Source organism: Artemia sp. Qi Xiang Cuo, chromosome 13 (genome assembly GCF_049724085.1).
Source record: "Artemia sp. Qi Xiang Cuo chromosome 13, ASM4972408v1, whole genome shotgun sequence".
NCBI lineage: Eukaryota > Metazoa > Arthropoda > Branchiopoda > Anostraca > Artemiidae > Artemia > Artemia sp. Qi Xiang Cuo.
This window is the reverse complement of record NC_142806.1, coordinates 3345158-3366671: the sequence shown is the minus strand read 5'-3', so window position 1 is coordinate 3366671 and position 21514 is coordinate 3345158. Positions and strand designations below refer to the sequence as shown.

General features: G+C 34.6%; 1 protein-coding gene across 2 annotated transcripts in view; it reads left to right on the top strand.

Annotated features, from left to right (window-relative positions):
• ko (Stork-head domain-containing protein knockout) overlaps positions 1 to 16416 on the top strand; it is a 229574-nt gene extending 213158 nt beyond the window's left edge. For both annotated transcript variants that reach the window (XM_089099352.1, XM_089099351.1), the window contains exons 7-9: positions 846 to 981; positions 6357 to 6556; positions 12124 to 16416. In XM_089099352.1, the coding sequence (XP_088955478.1) occupies positions 846 to 981; positions 6357 to 6556; positions 12124 to 13488 (1701 nt within the window). In that variant the 3' untranslated portion in view covers positions 13489 to 16416. The remainder of the gene's footprint in view (positions 1 to 845; positions 982 to 6356; positions 6557 to 12123) is intronic.
• Positions 16417 to 21514: the final 5098 nt, after the last annotated feature.

Genomic DNA, 21514 nt, shown 5'->3' with positions numbered 1-21514 from the left:
TCCTTTATGCATTATGTCGTAGAACGTAACTATCAGGTAAGACCTAGAGGGGCCAACCCCCTCCCCCTATCAAAGATAAACTTATCTTCTTCAAATCAATCTTCATGTCAAATTTATTTTTCACATCTAATATATAATTGTTTATTCCCAGATTCACGGCACCATATACTCCCTAGTGTATGGCCTGCCGCTTACTGAAACATCCAGTTAAAACTATGATAAGAACTTCAACTTTTCTTAGTTCTAGCCTAATACAAATTTTTCCTTTTCTTTTCGTAATATCTCGCATCCGTCATCTTATCTCAATAAGCGTATTCCAAGAAGATTGTTTTGAGAAAACAAGAATTTTCACATTTTATCTAGTTTAGGTGATTGAGAGTGGCAACTTGCAATATTTTGACGAATTAGGATCTGCCTTTTCTCATTTATGTCTCCATAGAGTTTGTTTCAGCGTTGTCTTAAGTTGTTATAATGTTTAGGGCTACAAGCTTGGTAAAGCTTACCACATTTTAGAATAAATAAATTCTTTTACCCAAAAATTCATGACTATCCAACAAAATTCCAACCAAGTAGCATGGGAGAATATTGGGTTATTCAGAGAATATAGAGCTGAGCAAATATAAAGAGAAGGATTAATTTCCTATGATTCCATGGTAAAAAGTGTGCTTTAATTTCATTGGTTTGTGTTGGTGAAATTTAAGCTAATCATGTTATCCTATATCTCCGGAGACACAATAGAATTCCACTTGATTAGTTCTGCTGCACGAAAATTAAGCCAATAAACATAACAAATGGTTGTTGAACTATCTATTAAGTTAAATGTAATCTAACTGTTTATATTATAGAAACTTGGCGGATCACTAAGACTGTCACCAAGTAAAGCAAAAAAGCTGATGGAAACCAGCCTCCAACCTGATCATTGTCTGAGTTCCGACGTTTCGATTGAACAATTAGATCCGTGCCAGGAATCAACAATAAAAGGTAAAGTCTGTTTTATTTGATTGAACAGACTATGATCTCTTCCGTCATAATATATCATAGTAAATTCGTTGAAATAAATGCCATGAAATACCGTTAGGATTTTTGTTAAGAAAATGTAAAAACAAAAAACAACAGTAAAAAACAAATAACAAATCTTGCATATCTTTAGTATTTCTATATACAATTGATTCCACTCTGGAGCTTATATATATATATATATATATATATATATATATATATATATATATATATATATATATATATATATATATATATATATATATATATATATATATATATATATATATATATATATATACGAGAGAGAGAGAGAGAGAGAGCGAGCACGAGAGAGAGCGAGAGCACGAGAGAGCGAGAGAGAGAGAGAGAGAGAGAGAGAGAGAGAGAGAGAGAGAGAGAGAGAGCACGCACGAGCGAGCACACACACACACACACACACACACACACACACACACACACACACACACACACACACACACACACACACACACACACACACACACACACACACACACACACACTACACTAACAACAACTCACCGCAGCACCAAGTCGCCTGAGGTCAGCACAGCTACGCACGCTCATCCTCCATCCCAATCTATTCAAAGCCTCCCTTTTCACACCCTCCCAGGAAATTCCCACTTCCTTTAAATCTTTCTATATGACGTCCTCCCACCCCAGACGAGGAAGGCTGCTTTCCGTTTGGCCCTAGACGGTCGGCCGAAAAGGACAATCTTCGGCAATCTGTCATCCTTTATCCGCAGAACGTGCCCTAGCCATCTCAACCTTTCTCTCATTATAGCCTTAGAAAGCGGAATTGAACCACACTTTTCGTACAGTCTACTGTTTGAAATATGGTCAGTCAGTCGGGTACCCAGAACAATCCGTAAGCAATTTCTCTGGATAACATCTAGCAAATCTTCATCCGCTTTACGGAGCGCCCATGCTCCAGAGCCATATTTGACCAGTGTCATCACTGTAGTTTCTAATATTCTAATCTTGGTTTGCAGACTTATCTTCCTATTCTTCATAACTATTATAAATTATTCCTATTATAGGAATATATATATATATATATATATATATATATATATATATATATATATATATATATATATATATATATATATATATATATATATATATATATATATATATAATTTCCCTGAATTTTCGGGCACTTCTTATTCAAACAATCAAATAAAATTATTTGTTTTCATTGCCCTGTCCCCCTCCCCTCTTGCGGTACGTGTCTAATTCAGTTTATCCCTAGTAATTGGAGTGAAGCTAAAAAAAAGAAAAAAAAGTTTATTTTATCAAAAAAATAGATAAATTGGCAGTTTTTTTGCCATTCTAAATGAATTGGCTGTAGGCCGAACATAATTTTGTCAAAAGATAGAGTAAAACATTTTTTGAAATCAAGAAGGTGCCCATTTAAAAACAGAAAGGTTAGCTCGAATGTGCAGAAGTTTGCGTGCCAGAAATTTGCCATATAGCCCTACTAAATTTGCCATAGAGCCCTATTAAATTTCTCATAGAGCCCTACTAAATTTGTCATAGAGCCCTACTAAATTTCCCATAGAGCCCTACTAAATTTACCGTAGAGCCGTACTAAATTTGCCATAGAGCCCTAGAGAATACGCGTGACAGAAATATGTGGCTAAGTTTATACAGCTTAGCATGGAAAGGCGTGACTCAGAGGAAGTGTACTAGGTGTGGAGAAGAAATTTGTACTCCTAAATGCACACCGGGGAGCGAAGACGTTTTCATCTACGGTATTAAAAAAAAAAAAAAAAAAAAACGCATCTTTAGTATTTCTATGGTAATTAGACTGAAGCAAATAAAAAAAGAAAAGTCTTCATGCTTCGCTTAATAAATAAACTGTGGTCACTGTTGTCATAACTTACCGTAATGAATTTACAAATACAAATGACTATTTATTTGCATGAGTAACTACAGGAACAAAAAGGGTTACTTTTCACAGAGAACTGTTTCCATGGTAATTAGACTGGGGTCAAAAAATGAAAAAAAAATTCATAAGTAAATTTATAGTTTGTCTGCGATAATAAATAAATATATGACAAATAAGTTTATTATTTTAGACCTCTTAATCCAAAATTTTCGATTAATTTTAAGATCTAACCAGATTTTTCGTTGCATTCATAGCTCTGTGAATATTTTTTTTGTCATACAAGACCTTATGTTGATTTTTCTTCGGGGGCGGGAGGGGATAAAAAATGAGGATGGGGTTCGCAAAAAAAGATTAGTGACTATCTAGGCTTTGAGTGCGAAAATTTGTTTTTATGTTTTTTTGTTATTTTTGTGTTAGTCGGACAAAAATTTCCAGAGGTGTGCTCAAATAAGACATCTCACCCCCTGGGTACGAACAGGGATACGATCAGAATTAATTACTCGTATTGACAAAATTGCAAGGACAGTTAAACTTTTTTTTAAGCCTAAACCACTTAAATTCATAAAAGGAAAAACTGTTACAAAAGTTAAGAAGACAGTATTTTCACAATTCCTGATTTACGTTCAGTATCCTTAAAATATAAATTATACACATCTAACGGAGGACTTATTTCACAGAGCATGTTGTTGAGAGCAGCAGAGATTTGAGAAGCTGTGCATGATAAACCCAAAATTTCAGGGAACAGTGATTTTGAATGTAAAGGATAAGTTACGATTTGTAACTTTATTACATAAAAAACAAGAAAATTTCAACTTAAATTAAGGATCAACATTAAAACTTAAAACGAACAGAAATTCATACTAAAGTCTTAAAGATTTTAGAAATAGTTTTTATTCAAATTCAGCGGTTATAGTGAGCAGTCTTTCTTAAATAATTATTACAAAAAGTCAAACTTAAAAAAAAAGAAAAAAACACCGCACAACAGCTGGTGCAGCAACTTACAAAAAAACAGCATTTTTTTTGCTTTCCAGTAAATGATTATGTTGTGTAATATACAACGTTTTGAATTTCCTCAGTTGAAATATGTCGGCTTTTAGAGTTTCTGGCCTTTTGTATAATCTTTATTTGAGCCTTAATATTTTCTGAATGCTCATACTATAGGATTTTCTGGCTCCTTACTGCTGCATTTCATGCATACTCTTTGCTTATATTTCCTTGTCCTTTACATTTTTTTTTCACTTGAAATATTAAATTCTGTTGGTTCTTTATAAGCCAGGCCCTTTCCAAGCAACAATAAAAGGGTAACTACCCTTTCATCGTTGCTTGGAAAGGGTTCTTTCCTATTTTAGTTTCCGTGTTTGTTTTAAGTCCTTTGGATTTTTATCTGTACATTTTTTTCATTATTTACGTGAAGACGGTCAAGCTGAGGTCTAGACCAAAATATTTGCATAGTCCCCTCTGTTTTTTTTTTCACTGGTTGTTATTATTCTCGTTTCTCTCTTCTTTACGATTCTTTCGTTTTGTCATGATTAGCCAATGTGGTCTCAGTAATTATTTACAATCCTTCATGGACCTCTATTTGTTGGTTCTTTATATATTTACTGCTCTTTATATATTTATGGTCTTTTTTCCACGCTCTTTAAGTTGGTCGTATGGTCTAGTATCTTCTGTGCTTCAGGTCGGAATCTGGAACGACTTGAAGTATTTGATCAGTCCTACCTTCTAATCCTGTTTGACTTAAATCAAGGCATCTCGAATTATTCTAATTCTCCCTTCTTTCTTTAAAGTGCACGGGGGGGGGGGTATTGTAAACTCTATGAAATAATTAACAGGAAGTTAATTTTTGAGTCGTGACCAGCGTTGCCAACGCGGTACATTTGTAACGTTTTGGGTACAATTTAGAGGTCCTGGTACAATTCGGCACATTCGGAAATATTTTGGTACAACACAATTTTTCCACCGCATTTTGGTTTTATTTGCTGATTTCTGACTCGGATATCTGTTTTCGTATTAACTTATTGAAAATTTCCGTCTTGGTAGGGTAAATTATTAACCTGCTGTTCGGGCGGTACAAATTAAGCTCTTTTGGTACAAATTTAGTTGGAAAACTTGCACAGTTTGTTTCAAAGCGTTGGCAACGCTGGTCACGGCCATTGTTTTCTCTACTTGGTCATCATTCAGATTTGTATATACTTCCAAACATTACAGCCATACTTGTGTATTAGATCGATATTACGAATGGCTACTGCACCAATATCGTATCCAGTGTCTTATTTGGGGAGTTGAGCTACGTTCAGCTTTCAAACGTATTTTTTCTGATTAACCAATCAGAGTGAAAATGTGAGGCGAATTTTTGTGATATCGGAAAAGATTGGAGCTTAGAGCATTGGTTTTTCTGTCTTTGCGGTTAATCTGCCTTTTTCAATTTTCTGCTTCTGTAGTGCATCTGCGATTTTGAAGTCAACGAAAAACATAACCATTCATAAACCTTGGCTTTTTTGTCAACAAGTGTCAGTAGATGTTAGCTTTTTCCGCATGAAGTGTCACTAGATGTTGTTTTTTTTGTCAACATGTGTCACTAAATTTGGGCTTTTTATCAACAAGTGTTACTAGATGTTGGATTTTTGTCAATAAGTATCACTAGATGGCGGTTTTTTTTGTCAACAAGTGTCACTAGATGTTGGCTTTTTTTCTACAAGCGTCACTAGATGACGGCTTTTTTCAACAAGTGTCACTAGATGATGGCTTTTTTTCAACAAGTGTCACTAGATGATGGCTTTTTTGTCAACAAGTGTCACGTGATGTTGGCTTTTTTTAAACAAGTGTCACTAGATGTTGGCTTTTTCGTCAACAAGTGTCACTAGATGTTGGCTTTTTTGTCAACATGTGTCACTAGATGTTGGCTTTTTGTCAACAAGTGTCACTAGATGTTTGATTTTTTTCAGCAAGTATCACTAGATGACGGCTTTTTTGTCAACAACTGTTACTAGATGTTGGCTTGTTTGTCAATAAGTGTCACTAGATGTTATTTTTTTTCAACAAGTATCACTAGATGTTATTTTTTTTTTCAACAAGTGTCACTAGATGATGTTTTTTTTTGTCAACAAGTGTCACTAGATGTTGGCTTTTTTGTCAGCAAGTGTCACTAGATGTTGTTTTTTTTGTCAACAATTGTCACTAGATATTTGCTTTTTTGTGTCACTTATAATTAAAATTCAATTTACATTTTCCTCGAAATCAAACTGTGAATATTAAAACTAAGAAAACAAGAATTGCCATCTATTGGAGAAACAAGTCTTAGCTAATTTTCCGTGTTGTCATATCTTCTATATCAGTGTCGATTGTGAAAGGGCTGAAGATAACATATAACCCTGGGTTGCATATGGCTTTGCAGCACTGTTAGTCATCTTATTTTTATTTTAACGATTTTTTTTCTTTTTAGATAAAGTGTCTCTATTGAGCCGGATTTTCAAACGAGCTGCTTCTAGCCGACGGAAAAATAATATTTCCAGCTTTTCAGCGCAATTTCCGCCTCCAGAATGGCTAGAATCAGGGCCTGTGCTGCATTCACATTCAGTAGCAGTGCAAACTTGTCCACCGGGAACCCTGCCGGAAAATTGTGGTGCTATTAACGTCCTGCAGGTAAATTTAAAATGAAATATTTTTATGTGTTAAAAAAAACCTCCGAAGTATGAATACGGTACGTCAAGCTCACACCCGTGTATAAGATAAAAAAAATAATTTAAAAAAGTAACTAAATAAAATAGCGAACTAAATAGACATTTATAGGACCGTAGCTCCAGTATTTTTGAAGGAGGGGGGGGGGGGGAGAAGATTCAACATCCGAAGAGTCAAGGAGGCAACTGCCCCTTCCAGACCGCAGTTTGCCCCACCCCACCTGTAATTTTGTTTCTCCAAAAATTTTGTCAAAATTAAAATAAGCCTGCATAATTCAAGCATCCACAGAAACGGGCCAGTTTTCTTTATTTTTTCTTTACCTTTTTTGTTACTATATGGCTCATTTTTTTGTCTCCGATTTCATTTTCACTTTATTTGGGAAATTTGGCTCCAAGTTTGCCCCCCCCCCCCTAGGATTTTGACGAAATTACGTCACTGAATACGACCAATATCTTTATTTAGGTTTATAATTAGCTGTAATTAGCCTTTAATTTTGCAAAAAAAAACTTTAGATGGTGTTAAATTTTCTTCCAGAGTTGAACCCCTTTCATCGGTTTCTCCCTTTGCCTAACTGTTTAATCGATTATTTTTAATCGATTTGGCTTTTCGCCATTCAAATAAGTATAACGAGACGACAATTTTCTTGACTAATAATTAGTCATTTACGTTTAAAACGAAAAATAAAAAGAGGTCAAAGTATACATTTCAGTGACATTGCATTATGACAAAGTAGCTTGTTGTTATTTTTATTTCAAATTCGTGTCTAATCCTAATCTTGAGTAGTTTAAAATCAGAGCCACAGGTTTGCGTGTCTGAAAAAGAGAGGATAACATACCGCATATTTTTCAACTTGGTAGAATGTACCAATTAAATTTAATGTGCGGTTTCGTTCCGCTAGGAACAACTAGCGCCACTGACAGTGCATAGCTTCTCGATAGAACTAGAAAAGTTGTGAATGAGCTTGGTTTCGTTCATTAGATTTTTATTTGAACTAGTCCAAGTTTATTTAGATGCAACATCAGTGGCGTCAGTTCAGGGAAATCAGGAAGGAGAGGGGCAGAACATATCTTTCAAAATAAAGGGGTGGGGGGTAATTTCTTTTTCTATTTCTTTCAGTGGAAGTGTAAAAAATGTTAAGGAGCCAAAGCCCGTCTACCTCTCCCAAACTGAAGTCATTTTTTTTTATCGGAAGTTCTCTGAAATTCTCTGATTCTCTTTTTTAAACAACTCTGATTTAATATAAATCACGAGGACTAGATTGCTATGCTGGACATAGGCTGAAAAAAAGAAGATGCCTATCCTTTTATGCTAATTGTACTTTTTTCGCAGAATTTGTTCTTTTATCTGAAACAGGCAAGGCAAAAGTAAAAATAGAGATAAAATAAATTCTTTTGTAGTTGCGTTCAAGTCCAACCTTATTTCGCTTCTCGACTTCGAAAGTTCTATATTGTTTTCTTCTATTTTTCTTTCTATTCTAGTTCTATTTTTCATGAGTGTGAAGATTGTTTTTTCCAATTTTTGCGCACTTCTACTTACAAGTTTTCTCATACTACCCTCTCAAGTCTCGATGGAAAATATCACGAAATTCCTAACTTCCATTCAAAGCCGTATCCAGGGGGTGGGGGTGTTGGGTTTGAAACCCCCCGCCCCCCGCCCGAAATGTTTGTCTGACTCGTAAAAACGTAATAAATATGGATATTTTTTTTGCATTTTTGAATTTATTTTGTGTAACACTCCCCCCCCCCAAAAAAAAATCCTTGTGGAAAACACCCCCCCCCTCCCCCCCAAAAAAATTCCTGGAAATGGCCCTGCTTCCATTATCATTATATAATTTTAGATATATTAGATATATAATCACTATGTAACATAATTTTAATCAGGCCATACACTATATTTTCATATAATTTCTAAGTTTGTATAATCCTTGAAGCGTTTAATTTCCCAGCTTTTAAATAAGAATTAACGTCAGCTGAAGTTATAGAAAATATGACAGCCCAGAAAAACGTCGCAAAAAACGTACTTCACCAAAATAGATGGCAATACTTGTATCTTAAATTTTAATACATATAGTTTGATTTCGAGGAAAACGAAAACTGACTTTTAATTATTACCGGAAGTTGATACGGTGTGCTTAAAGAAACAATAGTATTATGATAGGATCCTAAAAGTATAATTCTGAGAAAATCGATTTATCGTATCAGTATTTGTATGATCATCAGAAAGACAACACCCCTTAAGTAAATATTTAATTGTGTGCTAAGAATATCCTTTTTTAAGAGTCTTGTATATTTTTAAGTTCGAAATGTTAAGCTACATTCTAACAGGAGTCGATTTTTTTACTTTGCAAGTCGCTTGATAGAAAAGTATATACTTGCTCAGTCCTAGTCAACTTTTTCAGTCCTATGGTAAAAGTTAAAGTTGGATTATGTTAATTTAGGTAAAATTTTATTATAAGTCTCAGAAATGGGTTAAAAACTTAGCCTAACCAGTCATCATCAAACCTTGCATTAAATTAAAAAAAAAGTTGACTGGCAACGCTGACTAAATCCAAGGAGAAAAAAAAGGTATTTCGGACATTCACGGTAACATACTCATCTGGAAGAAGGTTTGGCTTGCTTCTGTGCATTTTTTTTTATCTAGGTGGGCATAGTTGTCCGGCCATCATCGACCCTGAAAGGAATTCCCTTCTTCCCTTCCCATCGAAACTGATACCCATTTATCTGACGAATGAAGTTTGATCTCTCAAAGAGTGCCGTCTTGAACTCAGCGCGACAACCTCTTGACGAGACTTTTCTTCTTCTTGACGAGAGAGCGTCATCACTTGGTTGAATTTCACCATTATTATTATCTTCATAAGGTGTTTTTCTTAAGAACACCACCTCCCTCTGAAGTGTCAATGTTTGTAGTTTTTGTAATGTTTTCCTTACAATGTGCCTTTTGTTCAAGTTTTCTTTGGATAGGGTTGCAAATTAATTTCCAGCAATATATATTAAAATAATTTAGGTTACCATTGATTCATCGTAAAAATTATAAAAATGTTTTGATTTGAATGCCGAAAACCATGCAGATACTAATAAAATATTTTAAATAATTTTCATTATAAACAGTCACCTATTTCCAGGCCCGGATGCTAACGAGAGACGAATGAAACTCAGAGAGGAGAGAAAGTAAAAAAATGAAAAATAAAATCAAAAAGGCTGAAAAAACAAGGATTTTGTCAGCCAGTGGCGAAACCATGAAGATTAAAATATAAGAAAATATTTCGACAAGGACCACCGCAACGTCGTCATCAGTGCTAAACAAAAAAAAAAAAAAAAAAAAAAAACGAAAAACTAACCTTTCAAAGTTTACCTTACCAAGACAGAACAGAAACAGAATAAAAAAAAGGCAGGAAACAATAAAAATGAATTTACCAAGATGATTGGGCAAGGATCTTTCGCCTTGCAATAATTTTAGCTGGTCTACAATTTTGGTTTTCATTAGATATGCAAATAGGTTCTTTTAAATTATTTCGGGTGAAAATATTGATTGAGTGCTTCAAGATTAAACTGTCGTAAATTGGGCTTAATGAAATATCTCCAGTATCTCTATTTATTGCTAAATTTCGGTTCATATATTTTTTTATCTCAATTACCTCTTTAAAAGTTTGTGATACGCCAGTTACAGTTGATATTAAGGTTGACTCGTCAAACAGAACTATATGGGTCGGATTTACGAAAATATGCGAAGCCAAAGCCGAATCAAAGTTTTCATTGTTATTTTTTAATCTCAGGGACTTATCCATTGACATATTGTGCTCATGCAAACGTTCACCTAGTTGTTGATGGGTCCTACCAATGTAAAATTTTCCACAAGAACACGGTATTCTGTAGACACCGCTACCCAGTACAGGGTCTGTTTTATCCTTTCCTGAGTTGAAAAAGTGTTCAACTTTTTGTTCGGTTTTGAAAGAAACAGAGAGATTATGTTTTTTTAAAAATTTTCCAAGTTTATCGCCAAGTTTCGGGATGTATGGTAAAACAATGAAAGTTTTTTTCTCAATTGCCGGTGTAACTGAATCATGGGGGAAAAGCTTCCTATTTTGTTCTTTTATCTTTTTTAATCGTCTAACTATTATATTTTCAATGGGTTTGATTGGGTAACCATTGCAGAAAAGAATATCCTTGACATAATTTAATTCAGAATTTAAATGATTACGGGAACAAATTTTTAAAACTCTGTCGACTAAAGAGATTATTACCCCTCTTTTCACAGAAGGAGGGTGAAGGGAAGAGAAATGTAGATATCGATCATTATGAGTCGGCTTTCTATATATAGAAAATTCAAGACTAGGATTAGTTTTTATAATCAAAACATTTTTTTTTTTTTTTTTTCTTTTTTTTTTGTCTTGGTTTTTCTTTTTTTTTTTGCACTGAGGACGACTTGGCGGAGGCCCTTGTCGAAATATTTGCTTATATTTTCATCTTCATGGTTTCGCCACTGGCTGACAAAATCCTTGTTTTTTCACCCTTATTGATTTTATTTTTCATTTTTTTTACTTTCTCTCCTCTCTGAGTTTCATTTGTCATGTATAGCCAGTGTGGTCTAAGAATGTATTAACGAGAGACGGCACATTTTTTACGCTTATTGTGGGAAGAAATTCACTACAAAGCCTAAAAATTTTTGAGGCTTAAAAAGCGGGCAGAAATCTACCTCACTCCGAAATTTCCTTAAGGGGAGAACATCAAATACGAATTTTCTAATATGCTGGGATGCTTTTTGCTATTATTATTTTTTTAATGGTATTTGTATTAATTAGTTAATTTGGTTTACTTTACGGTATCTAAGGACGGAGAAATATGAATATAATTATTCCCTTTAAAGTTCTTTATTCCCTTTAAAGTTTGTTTAAAATTTCAAAAATTTTCTATTTTCAGTTTGTTATTTATAATCTTATAAGCTTGCTGCATTTTATGTTTGCCAGCGGTTCAATAACAACATTAATGTACAAAATGTACACGAAATTTCAATTAGAATCATGGTATAAGTGTGGTAGTTCAGTGGTAGAATACCACAAAGTGTGGTATAAGTGGTTTCCCGGGTCTAAACTAAGGATATAAGTCAAATGCGTACAAACCCCGTTGCACATATCTCGTATCTTTCTTCAAGATTGACTGAAAAACTAGTAGCTGTATGTCTGTTACTCTAAAAAAATAAAATAAAAAGTGAAATAGTTATTTCTGTAGGTATTGGTCTGAAATATTGCAGTCAAGCAGAAACATACTTAGCATGGTTCTTTAGGATGGGAAATGTCGATATTTTTATAGTTTTTTAAATATTTTGCAAATAATATGCCTGTGTTTTGGTTTTTATTTTATATTTGGTTTATTTTTTAACATAGTTTCTCTTTGGTGTAAAGGAAATACCTAATAATTTATTTCCAAATAAGCTAGATTACCATGGATTCCTTAAATGACTAAGTAATTTCAATCAGAAGGCAAAACACCTTGCAAGTATTTACCTATAAATATTTTAACGGTTTTTTATTACAGGTACGTCCAAGTTCGACTGTTAATCGACGAAGTCGATCACAAGTTCGACCACATGTTAAGGACATATTTATACCGAAAGAACATCGCCGACCCTCTTCCCTTCACAGGCCTTCCGAAACTGAAGCCCATTCATCTGACGAACGAAGTGTGATCTCTCGAAAGAGTGCCATCTTAAGCTCAGCGCGACAGTCTCTTGACGAGACCTCTAGCAGAGCTTCATCCCTTGGTCGACGTTCAGCGCTGAGGCACCTACGGGAGCTTGATGAAAGATTGGACACCGAAATACAAAGCACCCAAAAGCAACCAGTTTCGCCAACTCGGAGCTTTGACTCGCAGTATTCATCAATGCCCGATCAGAATAGTCGATTCAGCTCTCCCAATCGAAACTCGCCAACACCAAGTGATAGTCGTTCAGTCAACTCCGATCGTCGCAGTCCTATGCGTGACTTTTCAACTCCAAGAAGTAGAAAATTGGTAGTTGATAATGTAAAATCGTTCGCCTTGCCCTCCGTTTGTGAGTCTGCTGAACGACCAAAGAAGATAGCTTTAGCTCGGAGTGATTCATACAAAAATGCCAATAAATATGAGTTAAGCAATCGCAAGTCTCCTAACGTACAACATGTACTGCCATCTCTATCTCCACAGAAGCAAATATCTCCACCCTTTATTGCAACGGTGAGTCCACAAAAGGTCGTTTCACCTGAACGGTGTGTTTCACCAGTTAAGCAAATAATAGCCGAAAATCGTGAACGATTTTTTCAAGAGGGACAGAATAAAAGTCCTCGAAATATCGAAGATAAAATCGACCAAATGAAATTTAATCAAAGGATGGTTGTTATGGACGATTTAAAAAGCCCGAATTTAGTGAGAACAACGAATTTTCGAACAATGAATTGTTTTGAGCTTACATCCCCGTCTGTTGATTGTAAAGTTCAACTCCCAAGTGGCAAGAAGTATAATAACCAAGAAGGCAAAATTTTGTCACCAGACGCAAGTCGCATTATTAATATATCTGTTACACGAAGTGAAAGTAAAAGTTTTCCAACAGCTAAAGGCATAAAAAATTTAGAAAAGCCTAAAATAAATGATGAAAAAATCATGCTGAATTCAGAAAATTTTACCGATTATCATAAAAATGAGAATTGTACAGTGCCTGAAAAATGTATAGTACCTGAGATAGATGAAAACACTGAATTTCGTAATTTCCCCAGTTTGACGGAATTAAATATACACTTTAAGTCGATCACTGGTCAGAGAATTCTTCAGGGGATTTCAGCAAACAGTATTGACACCCTTGTTGAGGTGAATATGTGTGCTGATGGGAAGGAAGAACGCCCCATTATTGAGAGCCTTGGTTTTGTCTGAGTGCATCAAGGGTCGCTATTCTGTTGAACGTTTCTAGCCTTAACTAATCAGGGTTTTGTTAACTGATTTCTGGGGATTTTTAACATTTGCTAAATTACTTCCGCTAATAGCAGTTGCTAAGATCGCATGAAAAACGGTATTTCTGACGTTTTCCCTGATCCGTGGCAGAGATTACAAAGTCAAACCTGGGTTGCCACTACTGATTTTTTTATTTTGCACTTTATGCTGTTATTAGCAGTTTAGAGAGCACAAAGGTTAGGGTAGCTGTGCACTACAACTATGAAATACACGGCGAAAAAATCCTTTCTGGGACTTTTTGGATTTTGGTAGTATTTTGCTGATGTTTTCTTGCTGCCAGAGAGAACCCTGACCCTAAATCACCCTTCCTCAGCCAGAACTCTTGGGAAACATTATTGTGTTTATGTTTACACATGATTTGCAAGAACTGGTAAAGGCCTAATATATACAGAAACTTATGTTTTGTAAAACTAAATAAACCATAAAATATTATTTTTGTTACTTTACAGAATAATTTCAAAGTCTGAAGCGTAAAAATATGGTTTATATCATAGTCATAATGTCTAAAATTCATCTTGAAACCGGTAATATTATAGTTAGTAATCAATACGTATCCTGAATTCGTTGATTTTAGTTGCTTGGGTGTAAACTTCGTATTTTTATTTTAGCGAGTTTTTTCAAAGCGCGACAACACTGTTTTCAATTTTGTTCAAAGGAGACTTGAAAATATGATTAATTCAGTGTTTTCAGTGTTATGCAATATTGTGCTTACTGTGTTTTTAGATTGCATTTGTTATGTATAGTGCTGTCAGCATTTAATATTTGCTTTTAGTTAGTCAATGTTCTACTTAAATAATGCCTCTTAAGTTTAAGTTAAGCTCATAATAAGCTGCTTATAAAGATTTATTCAAAGCAAATTCGATAGGCGCTATGTGACCAATTTTAGAAAAGAAAGATGTGTGCTCCATCCTTTAAAACATAAAAAGTGCTAGTGATTGATCCAATTCGTTTTCTCTTAATTTATTGATCTTTGGACATTTAAAACTTTTCCTTTTTTTCCAAAATTTCTGATTTCCTGATAAAATTCATGCTCCATCCCCTCAAATGAAGCAACTTCTATCGATCAGTCAGATTCGTTTTCACTTTCTTGTTTGGGTTTTGGCATATTTAGTTTTCAAAAAACCTTAAAATCGTTTTTCAAAAAACGGTATGTCCTCTTTTTTTTCATCACGTAAATTGTTATAAATTTGGATTTTGATGTCAAGAAAAATTCGCCCAAAAATTCTCTTTACTAACAATTGATCATTAAGTATAATTAAAAAACACTTTGAATACTGTGTTAAAAAGCGTTTCATGGGCGTTAAACGTGTTAAAACGTCGTTTAATGTTTTAACATTTTTAATGAACTAAAAAAGATGTTTTTCAGTTGTGACCCGCATTTATTATCCTGGTTCATACATAGCTCCCGCATTTCAAGTTTAAAGATTTTTACATTTCTTGAAAAAATGTCATATTTCCATGCAATTTGTCTAAAAAACAATCAAACAATCAAATCAACATTGCAAAAATTGTGAATAAAAAGAAGTCAAACATAAAACACTTCCAAAGGCGTTTTTATTAAAAATTCGGGTAAAGAAAAGGAAAGATTTTGTTATATATTTCTCAATACAAGAAGGTGGGTAATTAATTAACTGTGGATAATTTTTTTCTCATTTGTATGAGTGTATTAGAAGGCCTGGTAGCTGGGAATTCCTCAATGTTGGACAATATTAATATGTGATTTTTTGTTAGATTGGGTTACTCGGTAGGACTAGATTCTAGGAAAATATTATAATTTCTATTAGCGGGGGAATGTTTGAGGGAGAATATTTCTAGTTAGGGAATTTCTTTATTGAAGAATCTTCTACTGTAAACACAGGCACAATAGGCACATTTTCCGGGAGGGGTAGCCTTCTTCAATAAGCATTGGGTCGTATTTTCGTGTTTAATAATTTCATGGGAGTAATACTCAGAAGGGTAGCAAATACAATCGAAAAAAACTACATTAATTATGAAATTATCCATAAAACAATTTAAAACGTAGAGCCAAATGTAAATGATTTAATAATTATGTAAATTTATAAAATATCTCTTAAGTGAGCTGCGATGAACCGAATAAATAAATAATTTGCTGATAATTTTGAAACCAACATTACATTTCGAGCTTAACCAGGTTTTAGCGTATTTTTTTAATCTTTAATTTCCTGTTATGTTATAATAGTTATGTTAACTTAAATTTCCTAACTAGTGTGAGTGGCCAGTTAACATTATTCCTGCTTAATTTTACTGAAATTATAACTTTATCAACAATCTGATGAGGTGATGTACCAAATACTGAAGTAGAAACGCAGTTTTGGCTTTAAGAGGTTGAATTCTAATTTCCAACAACCTGGACTCTATTTTAGCTCCCTAGGGTTGTATTGATATTAAACTAACCCAAAGACTTCCTTAGACGAATATTTTATTGGTAGATTCAAAGTTACATCGTTTTTACCTTAAGAGGACCTAAAATGTCAATCAAAGGCAGTTTGACCAACAATTTGTTAAAACTTAAGTATATACAATTATAAAGGGCAGGCAGTAAAATTTGGAAAGTCCACAGGTTTTATGTGGAGAGCACGATATCTAATTTTAATTACCCCAAAGTAGATGTCACCAGTGGCACTCTCAAGGCAGAGCCGAAAACAGCAAAACATCAAAAAGTTCTAAAACAAATCGCTAAAATCTACGTCGATGACATAGTTCAGACTAAAAAGGAGGAGGCCAGTAAGAGGTACATTACCCTATGTTGGTTGATTATGATTGTTTGGTACTGTCTAGGAATTGTTTTGCTTAAAATATGTATGTTGAATAAATAATTTCAAAGGCTTGTTTTACTCTTGAATTGTGTTTTATTGGTAGAAAGTATCTGAGTCAATGGTTAGAATTATTGTTTATGGTGAAGCAGATAAGTGCGTAGAGCTAAGAGTAAGCAGGGTTGTGTGCCATACCCGTTTATATGTGTTATTTTAATGGAGTTGTTCCTACACACCCCTACAAAGAGTTAGAGAAGGGCATTAAATACGTTACTTGTATGATATACCCCCTACCTAATATTCTTCTAATATGTTTCTCTGACGCTCAATCCTAATGAAATATACCAAAGTAAGATAAAAATATAATACTTTAGAAACAAACTTGGACTAAGTATTTGTACATTAGGACCGTGAAAAAAGCATAATATAAGCACATTAGGACGCCACAAGTTCATCCAATTCGTTATCGTTGCTAGAAATTTCTAGGTTGCAACATAATTTGCAGTACCGTGAAGTCCTGTTGCATAATTTACAGCACCGTGAAGCAATAATTGCTGAGACACTTATATGTGTCTGAGCCAGGCAATTTTTTCGTCTTTTTGATAAAATACTTAGCTCAGTTGAAGTGACAACTTTGATTGATAGATTTTTTAAGAGATTGAGTCAAATCTCCTGGCTTCTAATAGCCAGTGATTTTTTCTGTTCCGAAAAAAGTTTTTTTTCTTCCATTTTCTCTGTTTTTTTTTGCATGGCTGGGAGGCTTTAAATGCGTTAAGAAACTCTAGGCAGAGGTATATACGAGGACACAAATTCTTCAAATTAATCTGGAATATCTGAAAGTAAAATTTGTTTCGGGAAATTTCGTTTCGAAAGTTCGTTTTGAAAAATTTCACGAAAAGAAGTGAAAATCCACACAATAATGCTTAAAATTTTGTTTTCTGGAGCTAGAGACCCCTATCTTGTGTTAGAAAAAAAAAATTAACCTGTAAGTTCTCAGCTCTGAATTTCAGGAAATAGTCAGTTTGTAATAATGCAATTTCAATTTCGAAGCGTCCAAAAATGTGGAACGATGCCTTTTTATGCCAATTTTGGGTTCATAGGGAAAACTGACCTCTTCTTCCCAAGTTACAAACTGTTCCACCATATAATATTCAGAATAAATACCTTCGAGTACCTTAGAACCCCCATCAAACCAACTGAAAGGGTTTCCACCAGACCAAAAAATTTCGCAACGTCCAAACTCCTAAAAACGTAACTTTTTCGTAACTTTTGATAGGAAAGTCTCTCTTCAAGGCAGGGTGCCTTAATTTCAATATCAAGAGCGGTACTTAAAGGGGGAGGGGGACATTTGTTGCCTGTATAATTTAAAAATATATTTTTACGTAATCTCATTAAAAACCTTCCCTTGAACTTTTAGAAGGTGCCTAAAAAGTATACAATAATAACAATTCATGCTTCTTTGCCTTCAGGAAATTCCTATTTAGTCAACTGTAAGTGCTGCTTCCACTTTACCTGCACAACAGAAAGACACCCTCCTCCCCCTGATGCGTGTATATAACCCCAGGCTACTATTTTGCTTAATTTGTTGTTGTTGTTTTTAATTGCCATTATTGCTGTTTTAAACCAAAAGTTGATGAGTAATATGTACAAGATAAAAGGCAAATCAATAAACATAGGACAATTTAGAGTTTTTCAGAAAAGAAGATAACCAACTAGATTGTTTCTATTGTTAAATTTCAGTAAAAACGTTCTTAATAAATAAACCTTCTTAAAAAAAAAAAAAATCATTTTAATCGCTCCCTTCCCGTCTAATATTTTAGATTGGCTCGATCTCAGTCTCACCTCATCCAGCTTCAAATTTGTATCGCTCCAACATGGAGATTTGAGCAATTCCGAGTTTCAGAGATTTGTTTTGTTTTTATTTTATCGAACAAAAAATATTTCAATCGTTGTCTTCAGTTCCTATACGAAACAGCAGTTATTTTATATAAAATGCCCTTTTCTGTTTGTAATTTGAATCGTAACTCCCAACCAAAAGAAGTCAAGAAATAAAAAAAAATACTTCACACAATTCAACCACAAGAATGTTAGCCTAAAGATGGTTTGATGGGTCTCACAAATCCAGGCACGTACAAAGAATTTTTAGGGGAGGGGTTTAAACAATAGCAAATCAAACTCGTTTTGAAAATGAACTAAATAGTTGAGATTTTTTTTTCTCAAGAATATATGAATATAAGTGAGGACGAAGGTCACAAAAAGCATTGGGTTTTACATAACATAGACTCCAGATTAATCTAGGTTTTGAATGCTAAAACGAAAAAAGTCGATGAATTGAGGAAAACAAGTATAAAAGATTAAATTATGAATCGATTTTTTGCCCCTAATTTTCACTTACATTTACAGATTCTGAAAAAAAAAATTTTCAAATATTTAATTTTCCAATTGAAAAAAAAAATTAATGTCTCATCCAAGATTACAACCTAAGTTAACACAGCATCAGGAAGTGCTCTTACCGTTGTGCTATACTGATAAATGTGGGAAGTAACTTAACATTCGGAAGTGGTTGAAAAATAGTTCACAAATTAAAAAAAAATAGGTGACAAAGAAATCAGTCAATCTTTTTTTTTTAAATAAATGAACAAACGAAACAATTAACATGAACATTTCGACTCAAAGCAATGCTTGTGCGAGTCACACCTGATATTGGTAAACAAATTTATATCACACTATGAAATGAAAAGTGGAGAGCTGATAACATAAGAGAGGGATAAAGAATTAGAAAGGAAAGAATTGAGAAGAGGTGGAGTCAAAGAAGGAGAGTGAGAGGATAAGATACAAAAGAAAAATTAAGACATTAACTCATGCGGTATCAAATACTGTGCAAGAGAGTTATCGTTTTTGCAGTGTGCCAAATGATTTTATGGATTTAATAGATTCATTAATTGAGTTCCATACAGAAATACTCCTATAAACTGGAGAGTGTTAAGACCTTGTAAGCCTTCTTCTCGGTAGTACAAAATTGTACTGGTTACAGCGGAGAGCTTTTCTTCGATGAATTGTGCTGCAAAGTTTGAAGTACCTGGAAAGACCTTGAGGAATTCTATTCGATATTGCCGAGTGTTCTAAACGCAGATTACTAACTTTTATTATCTCTGTTATATATATTGTCCCAGTGTCTCTATATAGGTCTGTTGAGGGGTATAGCCTGGGAGGTAATATGTGGCCTTGACTGAACGGTTTTGTGATCTCTTTAATGATTTTAGATGAGATTTGAATGTATTGCCCCAGACAGAACAGCAGTAGTTCAAGTAGGAGAAGACAAAAGCATTATAAAGCTTTTTCATCATGTCAGCACTTAGAAGCAGGCTAGCTCTATGTAACATTGATGTTAGCCCGTGAGACTGTTGAAGGCAGCTGGGATATGTGATGTTTGAATGAAAGAGAGGAATCTACAAATACGCCGAGGAACTTTGTGACTGTGGTCTGAGGATTGGGATTTCGATTGATTGACAGTGCGACAATGTGAGACAATGGGGGTTTGAAGGAGTAGAAGTGAAGACTATGATGCAGCTAATTGTAGCATTTACCTGCATTTTGTTACGTCAAGAGTTTTTTGGGCCTTTTTTGCAGCAGACTCGGATGATTCAGCAGCAATGAAGAAATTTGAGTCATCAGCAAATAGTACTGGGTGTGCAATTGTAGTAAGACATGTTGTTAGGTCATTGATATACAAAATAAACAAGAGCGGTCCAATTACCGACCCCTGAGGTACGCCAGATTTTACCGGAAATTCTGCCGACACACTACCCTCCACAATTACGCACTCCTTACGATCACTCAGGTACGATGAAAAACACTCGTGAGCGACACCATTTATTCCAAATGAATGTAATTTTGTGAGGAGGATTGAATGGCATACCGTATCGAAAGCTTTAGTGAAATCCAGAAAAATCCCTAGTACCTTTTCTCCAGCATCCTGGCTATTTAATATGTATTCAACTGAATCAACTAAGGTATGCAAAGTTGAGTGATAACGCCAAAGCCCGTATTGATGGGGAGAGAGTAGCTGCAAGCCATCAAGGAATCCATATACTCTGTTATAAACCACTCGCTCGAGGACTTTTGATATAACCAGTAGAATTGATATGGGTCGATAATTAGAGATAAGACTCTTGACTTTCTTTTTTGTAGAGGAGAAGGACTTGGGCAGTTCTAAAAACATTAGGATAAACTCTGGTTGCTAGTGAAAGGTTGACCAAGTGTGTAATTTGAGCTACAAGACCTGCAGAGGCCTTCTTCAAGACATAGTTGTACAGCCCAAAGGTATCTTGGGTTTTGCCATTAGGCAGCTTACTGATAAGCACTAGTAATTCCTCTTTCGTACATGGTGCTAGAAAAAGACCTGATATTGTTCTACTGTGGGTTTGTTCAGGAGATGGGCCAGAAGCATGTAGAGATGTCTGATTAACGAATAATTGATTAAAAGCATCAGCACGAGATTCACTTGCTACTGTCTCACCACCCACAGATATTATTATTTCTTTAGGTATAGCCACCTTCTTCCTTTTTTGACATATTATTTTATTAACAGCCTCCCATACTTTTCTCAAGTTACTCTTACATTCATTTATTCTCTCTGCATAATACCACCTTTTTGCATTACGTACTAATCCGTTTAATGTATTTCTGTACTTTTTGTATGTCTCTCTCGCTTCAGGAGTTGTAGATTTACAAGCTTTTAGGTACAGTCTATTTCTGTGTTCGGTAGACTGAACGAAACCTTTCGTCGTCCAAGGAGTTTCGGGAACACTTTTGATCCGACTTGTTTATAGAGGAAAACATCGTTCTGTAAACTGTTTAAGCCGGCTCGTGAGTTTATTTGCTGCCATATCTGCCAAAGACGCATGAGTTACAGCAGACCAATCATTCAATTTCAGGGTTTCAGTGAAGTCATCAATGTTTTTTTGGGAAAAACTTCAATACGTGAAAACACGATTAGACGCTGACTTAGTGGACCGGCCTGCCCTTGTTGGGATCATTGTAATGACTGGGTAGTGATCGGAAACATCAGATGTTATAATATGCGAGGTAAACGATGTGTGAGGGTTAAAGGAAAAGAATATATTGTCAATCTGTGTTGCAGTATTTCTAGCTGTACAATACCGTGTGGGAAA